The sequence below is a fragment of the Lepidochelys olivacea genome, assembly GCF_965140295.1.
Source record: "Lepidochelys olivacea isolate rLepOli2 genome assembly, chromosome: 2".
Taxonomy (NCBI): Eukaryota; Metazoa; Chordata; order Testudines; family Cheloniidae; genus Lepidochelys; species Lepidochelys olivacea.
In genome coordinates this window covers 33867554-33881143 of record NC_140412.1, presented here as the reverse complement: position 1 = coordinate 33881143, position 13590 = coordinate 33867554, and the positions used below count along the sequence as shown (strand labels likewise).

The window sequence follows — 13590 nt, the reverse complement described above, 5'->3', positions numbered from 1 at the left end:
GTTCATGGCAAGCTGGAGTGTAAATCTACAGCGTTTCAGGGCACCACTCACTAACAGGCTATCTGGACCTGCTACCGCGCACTAAAAGTTCCATAGTGTGCTTTGATCTACTGCTCTTCCAAATAGAACTTTGTGTGTGCAGTCGCAGGGTCCAGATGTCCCATTAGCAAGGGATGTCCCATTAGGAAGATTTACACCCCAGCTTGCTGCACACTGACTGTCCACACAGGAGTGCCCTAAGAGCTTCCCCTGCTCCAAAGAGCTTACAATCTAAAAGATAGGACAAAAATGGGACCACTCAACATCTACACAAGGGTGAGAAGAGTCAGTGGAAGAAGAATTAATGAGAAAGTGGCCAGTAAGATGGGACCTGAAGAAGAGAGGGGGTACTTGGCAGAGGAGTGAGTGACTGAACCAAGCACAGGGATTGCATGAAGGGAAACATACAGCAACTGGGAAAAGGAGTTGAAGGGAGCTGTAAGGAGATCAGAGCATAACAGTTTATTGTGCTGGCCACATAACATCCTTTAAAACAAAACACTAGCCAATCATTGCCTCTCTCACATTTGTCAGCAACAACTACCGTCTTCCTATAAGCCACCCCAATACTCAAGCTAAAAAACCCTCCCTAATTTTAGGCCAAGGTCAAATACATGCATGGCTGAGAAGATAAGCCTTGTACCATTTCAGAAAAGCTTTGGTATCTTTTGGATTAAGACCAAGTACCACACCCTTCTGAGGGATCCCTATAGAATTTAATAGAGATTGACAACCATTCGATACATTTTGGAACCATCCTTTAGTGTTCTGTTTTACCTGTCTAGAGAGTGTGATGGGCAAGGATGATGACACCATGCTAGATGTCGAGAAAGGAAATCAAAGCAGCAAACAATTTTCACAAACTTGAAAACTTTTGGAAAATTAGCATGACTGGCACTGAGACAAAAATACTAATTTTTAACACTGGCATCATGTCTTTCATCCTTTATGGAGGAGAGCTAGGGAAATCTACAACAGAAATTCATAAAAAGATCAACTTATTCCAAAGTCAATGCAGGCTGAAGAAGATTTTCAGAGTCCATTGTAAAGAGTTTCTTGCAACATTAGAAATTCTGAGTACAGCAAACCAACCTAAAGCATCAGACATGGTAAGGTGGCAATGGACATATTTAGGGCATGCTTTAAGGATGCCACCAACACAACTTCCACATCACAAGATAATATGGACACCACTTGGGAAGAGGAAAAGAGTGTGACCTAGAGAAACACTACACAAAACAATAGAGAAAAAGGCAAATCGATCAACATGACACTCAGAAGTCTAAACAGACCAGCATAAGAACAAAATAAACTAGGAAACTGGTAGATACCCGATTCAACGGAGGGTTGCAGGAGGGAAAAGAAAGAATAGAATTATATAGCAGGGATACAATTTGCCACTGATTTCTACAGGATGGTGCAAAAACATAGAAAGGCTATCATGTTTATGTTTTAAGAACAAATTCTGTTGATTCCTGTTGGCTTCATCCCTGTTAAATTCTCCAGGGCTTTTCCACTGGGGCAGAGAATAGTTCCTCAGACCTTGCCATCAACTCTCAAGTTAAAATGTAGCTACTGCTAGCTGGAGTTCCTCAACTATCATGTTGGTACCGAGGGAGAGATATGGTCTCTTGTGTGGACTGGTCCTAAACCATATGGAGCTTTACAGATGAAGGCCAATACCTTACAGTTCACCCAGAAGCAAATGGGAAGCCTGACAGAGCACAAAGCAGAGGAAAACTCTTGGTTTTCTCCTCACAACTCTCCTTTTATCATCTGTTTCTGTGGATGTGTAGTCCTGTCTCATGCTACTGCCAGGTTGCCTTTGCTTGGACAATTGCTTCATTTACTTAAACCTGTGGTTCTATTTGGAAAAGTGACTGGAAAAAATTGTACCTTCTGACTCACTGGATCCATCCTCTGGGGGTGTGTTCAACTCGTTTACTAAGTTCCAATCAGTTACTCCTGTATAACCCAGGCAAAAGTACTAGGGTTGCAGAGGTGACACAAATGTAACACTTGAAAACTAAGAGGTTGCACAGACGTAGCAGAGGCTATAATTTGGCCCACAGAACCTTTATTATAAATGACGGTGTGGGAGAAAGAAAGATCCCAACTTGATCTGAGCTCAAAGTAGATTTACAGGCTTGACAATTAGAAAAAGAGAAAAAATAAATTGTAAATTGAGCCAATTTGCATAATGGAAAGAATGAGAAACAAACACAAGCCCCACAATGTCATTTGTGCAGTCATTTTCTGTGACACTGCTCTCTAAACACTGGTCTTCAATTCTCTTTTAGAGTATGTCTACACTAGCAAGTGTCAAGGGGATCAGGTTACTCTAATAGCTGCCAGGTCAGTTATTTCACTCCTGGGGGGAGAGCTGGCATGAACAATACAATTACAGGTGCAGTGTAGGTCCATTAGTGAAGAATTAGTCAATTCATGGCAATTGGTTTGCAGGTTACATCAGAAGGATAAATCCTGCTCTCATTTACCCTGGTGTAAATCCAGAATGACTCTAATGAAGTAGCTGGAGTCTCTCTGATTTAAACCAGTAAAAATGAAAGAGGAATTCAATTCAGAGATACACACAGTTTCCTGAAAAGAAAGAAAGAAAGAAAGAAAGAAAGAAAGCATTTTGAATGACACAAATCTCTTCAGATTCACAGTGAACACATGTACTATATAAGGTATAAAAGCAGATGATAAAATAAGTCAGATATTCAAATGCTGTCAAATTAAAATCCAAATTTTATTTTATTATGTGGCAACAAAGAAAGCTGAACCACTAACCCTAACATTGGAGTTGATCAAAATCTTCTGAACTTTGAAATTTCCTTTAACATTTTTACTAAAATTTTGAATTGGGGGAAAAAAGCAGCAACGGCAGCAGCAAGAAAAGACTTCGGAGATTTTGTAAAATTTTGTTGCTGCGTTTTTGACCAGCTCTGCTGAAAATCCACTTTTAAAAACTTTTTTCTTCCAAAACAGCTCCAGAGGAAGTAACTAAAGGAAGCGGCTGATTTTGCGTCTTGTGTTTAAAATGTTCCATTTTATCCCACAGAAGCCTTTACGATTAAGGATGCAGTTACCATTTGCATATCACAAATTTTAGTTAAGAAATTATTCTTAATTTATGTTTTTCATCCTGTAACTTAACAGTTGTATTCCTAGCACAGAAAGGTAGAACTGAAGTAGTGTGAGTTAGAGACCTGTTACCTTAGGAATAAGGAAGGAAAAACATACCAAGAGTTAAAAATAACAAGTTACCTGCAGGAAGAGATGAAGCAAATAGCAGCCAGTCACAAAATGGTTGCTTTAGTGCTGCAGCTGCTTGACTCTGCCAAATTTAAAGAGTTGCTCTCAGAAAGGCATGCTGGGGGGAAAGTTCTTAAAGAAAGGCAAACCTGCTCTGGAAAGAGTAAGTGAAGGCCAAGCATAAAAGAAGGGACTCCTGGGGGAAAGTGCTTTATGTCAACAGTGATATTTTAAAATTAACAACAATATAAGCTCATATTCAATATTTGAAGCTTTCTCTAATAACACCATCAATCTTTTCTAGTTTAAAACCATGGATCACAAACAATCAATAGCTTGCTGACCTGGGGACATACAAAATTGTTGTGAAGATGTGAGTAACCACTTCCCCCAGCCCAAAACAAAAAACAAAAGAAAAACCAAACAGACAAAAACAAAACAAATAGCAAAAAAATTCTGTTCTCCTGTCTTAAGAGAGAAAACATTTGATTCAATAGATAGTCACTTTTCTTCATACAAAACAAAAAGGTAGAATCTGCCTTAGGGGGAAGTAAGCTATTCATTAGAAAAGTTCTTTAAAGAGCCTGTTTCTGATCTGTAGAGGAAGCAGGCTTAGCCTTTGGAGTAACACAAACTGTTTCTATCTTCACCTCTGAGAGATGGGCTTTTCTTTCCTCCTTTCCCGCCCCCTCCCACAAATAATCTTTGCAATTCATATCTGTGTAGACAAAACCTCTCTCACAGATACTCCCTGAAACATCCTCTTGGCTGAGTGTGGGAGGTCTCAGTCTCTGCCCCTGAGAGGATCACTCCTGGAATCCAGACAAGCACAAGGAAACATAGGGCAAATCTTGATAACCAGTCAGTGTTCTGAATACTTTGTTGGGATCCTGATGGATAAAGGGAGGATGCAAACAAATGCCAAAGGACTTTTGGAAATAGCCAGAAAGATGACATTGATGCTAGGTGGAGTTGTCTGTAACAAGGGCCAGGTTCACTATCTAAGGGTCCCCCTTAACAATACAAAACAGAACTGGCTCAAGACCTCACCCAGTAATCTGGGACAATTTAACACCACCCCAGGCACCTCTTAGAGGCAATACTTCTCCACTCATGAGCACTGAGTCTGTGTATAACAAAGATAATTTTTCTTTAAAAGGAAAAGGGGACCATGATTGCTACAGGCAAACACCCACAGCACAGTGCATTGAGCAGTTTCCTTTGCCTCAGTTTCTCACCTGTGGTGTGAAAATCTGACAAAATATGTCCCTTAACACATCACTCTCTTCTCCCTCTGCTGTAGCCCATAGAATCATAGAATATCAGGGTTGGAAGGGACCCCAGAAGGTCATCTAGTCCAACCCCCTGCTCGAAGCAGGACCAATTCCCAGTTAAATCATCCTAGCCAGGGCTTTGTCAAGCCTGACCTTAAAAACCTCTAAGGAAGGAGATTCTACCACCTCCCTAGGTAACGCATTCCAGTGTTTCACCACCCTCATAGTGAAAAAGTTTTTCCTAATATCCAATCTAAACCTCCCCCACTGCAACTTGAGACCATTACTCCTCGTTCTGTCATCTGCTACCATTGAGAACAGTCTAGAGCCATCCTCTTTGGAACCCCCTTTCAGGTAGCTGAAAGCAGCTATCAAATCCCCCCTCATTCTTCTCTTCTGCAGGCTAAACAATCCAAGCTCCCTCAGCCTCTCCTCATAAGTCATGTGTTCCAGACCCATAATAATTTTTGTTGCCCTTCGCTGGACTCTCTCCAATTTATCCACATCCTTCTTGTAGTGTGGGGCCCAAAACTGGACACAGTACTCCAGATGAGGCCTCACCAATGTCGAATAGAGGGGAACGATCACGTCCCTCAATCTGCTCGCTATGCCCCTACTTATACATCCCAAAATGCCATTGGCCTTCCTGGCAACGAGGGCACACTGCTGACTCATATCCAGCTTCTCATCCACTGTCAGCCCTAGGTCCTTTTCCGCAGAACTGCTGCCTAGCCATTCGGCCCCTAGTCTGTAGCTGTGCATTGGATTCTTCCGTCCTAAGTGCAGGACCCTGCACTTATCCTTATTGAACTTCATCAGATTTCTTTTAGCCCAATCCTCCAATTTGTCTAGGTCCTTCTGTATCCTATCCCTCCCCTCCAGCGTATCTACCACTCCTCCCAGTTTAGTATCATCCGCAAATTTGCTGAGAGTGCAATCCACACCATCCTCCAGATCATTTATGAAGATATTGAACAAAACCGGCCCCAGGACCGACCCCTGGGGCACTCCACTTGATACCGGCTGCCAACTAGACATGGAGCCATTGATCACTACCCATTGAGCCCGACAATCTAGCCAACTTTCTACCCACCTTATAGTGCATTCATCCAGCCCATACTTCCTTAACTTGCTGACAAGAATACTGTGGGAGACCGTGTCAAAAGCTTTGCTAAAGTCAAGAAACAATACATCCACTGCTTTCCCTTCATCCACAGAACCAGTAATCTCATCATAAAAGGCGATTAGATAAGTCAGGCATGACCTTCCCTTGGTGAATCCATGCTGGCTGTTCCTGATCACTTTCCTCTCATGCAAGTGCTTCAGGATTGATTCTTTGAGGACCTGCTCCATGATTTTTCCAGGGACTGAGGTGAGGCTGACTGGCCTGTAGTTCCCAGGATCCTCCTTCTTCCCTTTTTTAAAGATTGGCACTACATTAGCCTTTTTCCAGCCATCCGGGACTTCCCCCGTTCGCCACGAGTTTTCAAAGATAATGGCCAATGGCTCTGCAATCACAGCCGCCAATTCCTTCAGCACTCTCGGATGCAACTCGTCCGGCCCCGTGGACTTGTGCACGTCCAGCTTTTCTATATAGTCCCTAACCACCTCTATCTCCACAGAGGGCTGGCCATCTCTTCCCCATTTTGTGATGCCCAGCGCAGCAGTCTGGGAGCTGACCTTGTTCGTGAAGACAGAGGCAAAAAAAGCATTGAGTACATTAGCTTTTTCCACATCCTCTGTCACTAGGTTGCCTCCCTCATTCAGTAAGGGGCCCACACTTTCCTTGGCTTTCTTCTTGTTGCCAACATACCTGAAGAAACCCTTCTTGTTACTCTTGACATCTCTTGCTAGCTGCAGCTCCAGGTGCGATTTGGCCCTCCTGATATCATTCCTACATGCCCGAGCAATATTTTTATACTCTTCCCTGGTCATATGTCCAACCTTCCACTTCTTGTAAGCTTCTTTTTTATGTTTAAGATCGCTAGGATTTCACCATTAAGCCAAGCTGGTCGCCTGCCATATTTACTATTCTTTCGACTCATCGGGATGGTTTGTCCCTGTAACCTCAACAGGGATTCCTTGAAATACAGCCAGCTCTCCTGGACTCCTTTCCCCTTCATGTTAGTCCCCCAGGGGATCCTGGCCATCCGTTCCCTGAGGGAGTCGAAGTCTGCTTTCCTGAAGTCCAGGGTCCGTATCCTGCTGCTTACCTTTCTTCCCTGCGTCAGGATCCTGAACTCAACCAACTCATGGTCACTGCCTCCCAGATTCCCATGCACTTTTGCTTCCCCCACTAATTCTACCCGGTTTGTGAGCAGCAGGTCAAGAAAAGCGCCCCCCCTAGTTGGCTCCTCTAGCACTTGCGCCAGGAAATTGTCCCCTACGCTTTCCAAAAACTTCCTGGATTGTCTATGCACTGCTGTATTGCTCTCCCAGCAGATATTAGGAAGATTAAAGTCACCCATGAGAATCAGGGCATGCGATCTAGTAGCTTCCGTGAGCTGCCGGAAGAAAGCCTCATCTACCTCATCCCCCTGGTACAGTGGTCTATAGCAGACTCCCACCACTACATCACTCTTGTTGCTCACACTGCTCAACTTAATCCAGAGACACTCAGGTTTTTCTGCAGTATCGTACCGGAGCTCTGAGCAGTCATACTGCTCCCTTACATACAGGGCTACTCCCCCACCTTTTCTGCCCTGCCTGTCCTTCCTGAACAGTTTATAACCATCCATGACAGTACTCCAGTCATGTGAGTTATCCCACCAAGTCTCTGTTATTCCAATCACGTCATAATTCCTTGACATCACCAGGACCTCCAGTTCTCCCTGCTTGTTTCCAAGGCTTTGTGCATTCGTATATAAGCACTTGAGATAACCTGTTGATCGCCCCTCATTCCCAATATGAGGCAGGAGCCCTCCCCTCACAGACATTCCTGCCTGTGCTTCCTTCCGGTATCCCGCTTTCCCACTTACCTCAGGGCTTTGGTCTCCTTCCCCCGGTGAACCTAGTTTAAAGCCCTCCTCACTAGGTTAGCCAGCCTGCTGGCAAAGATGCTCTTCCCTCTCTTCGTAAGATGGAGCCTGTCTCTACCCAGCACTCCTCCTTCATGGAACACCATCCCATGGTCAAAGAATCCAAAGCCTTCTCTCCGACACCACCTGTGTAGCCATTCATTGACTTACACAATTCGACGGTCCCTACCCAGGCCTTTTCCTTCCATGGGGAGGATGGACAAGAACACCACTTGCGCCTCCAACTCCTTTATCCTTCTTCCCAGAGCCACGTAGTCCGCAGTGATCCGCTCAAGGTCATTCTTGGCAGTATCATTGGTGCCCACGTGCAGAAGCAGGAAGGGGTAGCGATCCGAGGGCTTGATGAGTCTCGGCAGTCTCTCCGTCACATCGCGAATCCTAGCCCCTGGCAAGCAGCAGACTTCTCGGTTTTCCCAGTCAGGGCGGCAGATAGATGACTCAGTCCCCCGGAGGAGAGAGTCCCCGACCACCACCACCCGCCTACTTACAGTAGGCTGGCCTTGGTTAGCAAAGACCCAGAGTTCAGAGGTGCATTCACAGGGATTCACCTCCCACCCTGGGGTGGGGGGGCCTGAGCAATGCCTCTGCTGCTGCCACATCTGCAACTGGCTCACAGCGGCCGCTGTCTCTCTGCCACGGCTGCTGCCGCCGCCACCTCTCTCACGTCACATTCTGAGGTTCCGCCACCTGACCCAGCTTTCAGTGATTCCAGCAGAAAGCGGAGAACCTCACTGCCAGTGCCGTGTCTTTCACTGCAACACTGTCCCCACCCAAGATCTAATGCTTAGCCCTTAGACCTGATCAGTAGTGCAGTTATTTCCAGGACTCACTCACACACATCTTCACTGTGATTTGGCATCCTTACCCCCTGATTAGCATGTGAGGTTCAGGGTGACCCCCCTCAATCAGGGCATGGTAAACACAATTCTGTGACCCTTTACTCCTGCAATAAGGATAACAGCATCCCATTACCCCTGCATTCAAACACTAGAGTGATTTGTAACCCAAAACCAACCAAAAAGTGACCATTCTGGAAAAGCAGCTCCAGCTGCCATGCATCTAGATAGAATAGGCACTGTATGCATGCACAGTCTGCTCCTGAAGTCTTTTCCCCCAGTGCATCACTAGATGTTAGGGGAGAGCTCATTCAAACCCTGCTTACATCAATAGTGCACCTGACCAGCTTTTTACTCAGTTTCTCAGAAGGAAAATGAAAAGAATCTCAGTCAGAGAAAACACCAAGTAAAAGTGAACTATCCAGACAAACACAGCAGGAAAGAGGGCTGCATGGTTTCATAGAATCAAAGAATCATAGAAGATGAGGGTTGGAAGAGACCTCAGGAGGTCATCTAGTCCAACCCCCTTCTCAAAGCAGGACCAACACCCAGTAAATCATCCCAGCCAGGGCTTTGTCAAGCTGGGCCTTAAAAACCACTAAGGATGGACAGTCCACCACCTCCCTAGGTAACCCATTCCAGCGCTTCATCACCCTCCTAGTGAAATAGTTTTTCCTAATACCCAACCTAGACCTCCCCCACTGTAACTTGAGACCATTGCTTCTTGTTCTGTCATCTGCCACCACTGAGAACAGCCGAGCTCCATCCTCTTTGGAACCCTCCTTCAGGTAGTTGAAGGCTGCTATCAAATCCCCCTCATTCTTCTCTTCCTTGGTTCTTTGAGATGGACTCTGTCTCACCAGGTGAGTGCTCTCTTACCATCTGCTAGTTGGGACTGTGGAGCTCTGGAGAAGACCTGACAGATGCTGGCCAAGAGAAACTGTAGATATTGGTGCTTCCCCAGATAGTGGAGGAAACAAGTATCCTGGGCCTGATTGCAGTGGGCCTGATCCAAAGCCTGCTGAAGCCACTGCAAAGAATCCTATTGACTTCAGTGGGTTTTGAATCAGGCCTATTGTGATCAGAATTCCATGCAACAGCTGAGGTCAGAGAACAACTTCAGGTTAACTTTTTTAAAATGTTTATCTAATTGTAGGCTGTTCTGAAGTCTTGCAACCTTAGGCAGCTCTAATCTGTCCTGGGGCCTGGCCTGGTGCAGAGAAGGTCAACCATCCCAAGGGCTCCTCTTCTACAATTGAACATCTGGCCACTTTCTTCACACTGGACCCTGTGACCGTGGAAGGCCAGATGCCAGCTTTTGCCCTGGCTGTAAGCGTAAGCTAAGGACTGGAGACCAGGCCAGTTCATCTGTATGTTAGTTTGCTCAAAAGAGATATTAGTCTTATAAGAATGTATTTAGTGTTTATACTCTATGAAATGTTTGTAAATTGCTGTATGCCTTAATCTCACTTGCAATGTCTGTATTCCATGCAATAAGAAAATATGTAAGTTTTGTTTTATAACTGTGAAAATGTTTGCTCTGAACTTGTGAACCTAGGCACAGGAATTGTCCCCACCACCCATCCAGAAGGACTATTAAAATCAAAAGGGTCATCAAGGATCAGCGCAATACAAAGGATTGGTTAATGGCCTTATTACCACACCTGGGCAATACTATGTGCAAGCAAGCTTGTCCTTTGGCTTGGAAGCTGAATGAAAGAAATAAAACAAAGACCCAGGAAAATTTTCCATCTTTTTGGCTCTTTGAACTCTGAAGGGCCAGAGACGCTGAGCCAGAGACACTTTAGTCTGCCCTGAAAGACACTTTAAATGGACAGATCACTATAACTCTGTCACTTTGAGGATGTAGATGGTAACTCATGTGTGGGTATGTTAGCTGTCTTTAACCTGTAAATAACTCTCATTTCTTTGTCCTAGTTAATGAACCTTTAAGTAGTTTGTTACAGGATTGGCTACAGGCACTGTCTTTGGTGTAAGACCAAACTGGGCACCAATTGATCTGGGGGTAAATGACTGGGACTGGAAGCAACCTGAATGTGGTGTGATTTTTGGTGGAAGTGACCATTTATCATTAAGTCCAGTTTGTCAGGGTGGCAAGATAGACTGAATAGTCTCAGGGACTGGCTGTGACTCCATGGTAAGACTGTTATAGCGACCCAGGAATTCACATTTGTTACTGACTTAGCGAAATCTAATTCTAGAACCTCCAGTTTGGGATCTCTGCCCTGTTTCTGAGAGTAGTGAGCCACTGCAGACAATGTGACAGACCCAATTCAAGAAACCATCCCTATTCAGCATTTAATTGTGTGATTAAAGTTAAACATGTGCTTAAGTCCCATTGAAGTCAATGAATCCTGAAAAAGGATATACTTAAGCCCATGCTTAAATGCTGTCCTGAATCTGGGACATTGTTCTATGTGTTATCTACACTGTACAGGTGCATTCTGAGTATAAGATCACTGGGAAAGGAGGATTGTTCTTTAGCTTATGTTTAGCATACAGAACCTGTTTTAAGGTGCCAGGCCCATTTACAATACCATGTAAATAACTGACAATTTTGCAAAAAGAAAAGGAGTACCTGTGGCACCTCAGAGACTAACAAATTTATTTGAGCATAAGCTTTCATGAGCTACAGCTCACTTCATCGGATGCATTCAGTGGATTTAGCTCACAAAAGCTTATGCTCAAATAAATTTGTTAGTCTCTGAGGTGCCACAAGTACTCCTTTTCTTTTTGTGGATACAGACTAACATGGCTGCTACTCTGAAACCTGACAAAATTTTGTTTGGTTTAAAAATCTCTTAATTATTCATCTTCCGTGGGCAAACACATTTCTACTCACCAAACTTCTTTGAATATTTTTTCTGGATTCCATTAATAGGAAATTCATTCTTTAAATTAAAAAAGGACCAACATATTTTACTCAGAGGTTGACTATAAAGTTTTATTGTATTTTTTAGAATAAATTTCATGACATGGCTAATAAAATATTTGTAATCTCTGCCAGTGGAATTCTGCTCAGGTTTTCACTGCATCTATAACCAAACTTGATAACCAACAATCAAAATAGGCAGCTACATTTTTTCAAGTCAGCTATTTAATGCCCAAAACAACATCCCAGGAATAGAAAAATTTTATTAGTCTCAACAATAAGGTACTATATGTAACTTGTTCAAGCTAAATAGGAACATACTCTAGAATGAAAAGAGTTGAGAACTTCAGGATTAAGTGAAAATCCATAAGAAGTTTCATACAACATTCATATATGGCTTAATACTGTGTATTTCTTGTAGTAAAAATACTCCTAGATAGCTAAGCATGGATACGATATCTGTGTTTGTTTATACTTTTCTTTCATAGTTTATTTGTGAAGAGTAGAACCAGTAAACCTAAAACTAACACTGTTTTATTTTCTAAAGAGATAGGTGGCAAAGCCTTTTTTCTTTACTTTATATTTTCTCTAGTTCTTAAGGTCATGATGCACATACAATCTTAGTTCTGGAGCCAGAGTATAATCCACGAGTGAAGGCAGGCAGCAATGTTAGTGCAGGCTTTTCCAAGTCAGGCCTTCAAAAGCCTTCACTTGGAATGCTGGCCCAATAATGCAAGACTACTGAAATATACCCTTTGAGATTTCTCCTTCCCTAAATGGGGAAATGCAATAAATAAACAGACCCAGATGCACTGCAAGGTTGAAACTTGCTACAAATTCCTGAACTGAGTGCCAGCGTCAGGAAATGAATCCCCTTCACCTACAAATTATCTAATTTTTAATGTTTGGTGGCAATTTCTTTTCTAATCCCCATGGTAAAGGCCTCTTTTGCTAACCAGTAAGGCTAGGATTTTGAAGTAATCATTATTAGGACTGGTGGGGATAAAGTACTGGTCACAGTATGAAGAGAGCTATGCATGAAACTCCTGTGATGGATAATGAGAGTTATTCATATAATTCCCCATTCACAATCTTGTTTCCCTGAACATCCGTCACCGCCATAATTTACCTTAACTCTTAGATGTCAGATTTCTTTCTGTGAGAAGCAACACCAAGGTAAGGTTACACTGTAATTGAAGAGACTTTAGTTTTACTGAAAGACTTAGGCATGAATATTCCAAATCTGACACTGTGTTCTGAGGCCAATACAATCTAGTTTAGCTATGTGAAAGTGCCTTAACAAATGAGAAACACACCTGGCTTCCTTAAAATTAATGATAAACTGTAAAAACATTCAACACATAGTAAAAAGTGTTTACTGGACTATGTTTAGAAATTACTGGAACCAAAGTGACATAACTTTAAACATACATAACATGTTACACATGAGAATGAAAGCACAAATGTACAGTAAATAAGTTTATTTACTCACAGACCGCATAATATGTACACATGAGGACTATTGTGCTCCTAGAACACTAAGCAGTAACTCCTGTGGTATATCTTCTTAAAGCAGTTTTATTATACAACTGTTTCAATACAGAGAATAATGCACATTAACACTAAGATATTCATATACATTTACTCTTGAAATGTACAAATATGAGAAACAAAGGCCATAAATGCAAGAGTACCTACACCACCCAGACCTCCTCTTTTATATAAATATGCACAAGTCCATTATCTAATGGTGATTTGCAGCCTTCTTTCCTGTTTCACTTTTATGTCTACACATTGGCCATTTCCATTTCCCAGGCACTGAATGCAAAGTCTTTGACACACTTCGGCACCAATTCCACTGATTCAACTCAGTGCACTGCAGCCCTTGGAGTCTTCAGGTTCAAAAAATAAAAAGTATAAATAACACAAACAAACTTGTGGACATTTTTCACAAGTTATTTGCAACCAATACTGTCAAAGCAGCTGAATTGCAGTGCATCCATATGCAGGAGCATATAGCAGCTTTTGTGCACTTTGCAAAAAATATAACAAACAGAAAAGTCTTTACTGGCTAGCTCTGTCTGTAGCTAGGAAAATGCTGTGCTGCTTCTGAGCCCTTTCCATTAAATTCTTTTTCTTCTTTCTCTTGTCCTTTGTTTTTGCTGTCCTCCTTCCTAATTGGAAAAAAAAAGCACAAAAATAAAACAAACAATCGTTAGGTAAAGGGTTATGTTGTGTTTTTCAGAGAA

At 42.9% G+C, this 13590-nt stretch overlaps 1 protein-coding gene across 1 annotated transcript in view; it reads right to left on the bottom strand.

The window, feature by feature from the left end:
- Positions 1 to 11454: 11454 nt before the first annotated feature.
- Positions 11455 to 13590, bottom strand: part of RSPO2 (R-spondin 2) — a 171727-nt gene continuing 169591 nt past the window's right edge. Inside the window, exon 6 of the mRNA XM_084619853.1 lies at positions 11455 to 13515. Coding sequence (XP_084475979.1) covers positions 13406 to 13515 — 110 coding nt within the window. The 3' untranslated portion in view covers positions 11455 to 13405. The remainder of the gene's footprint in view (positions 13516 to 13590) is intronic.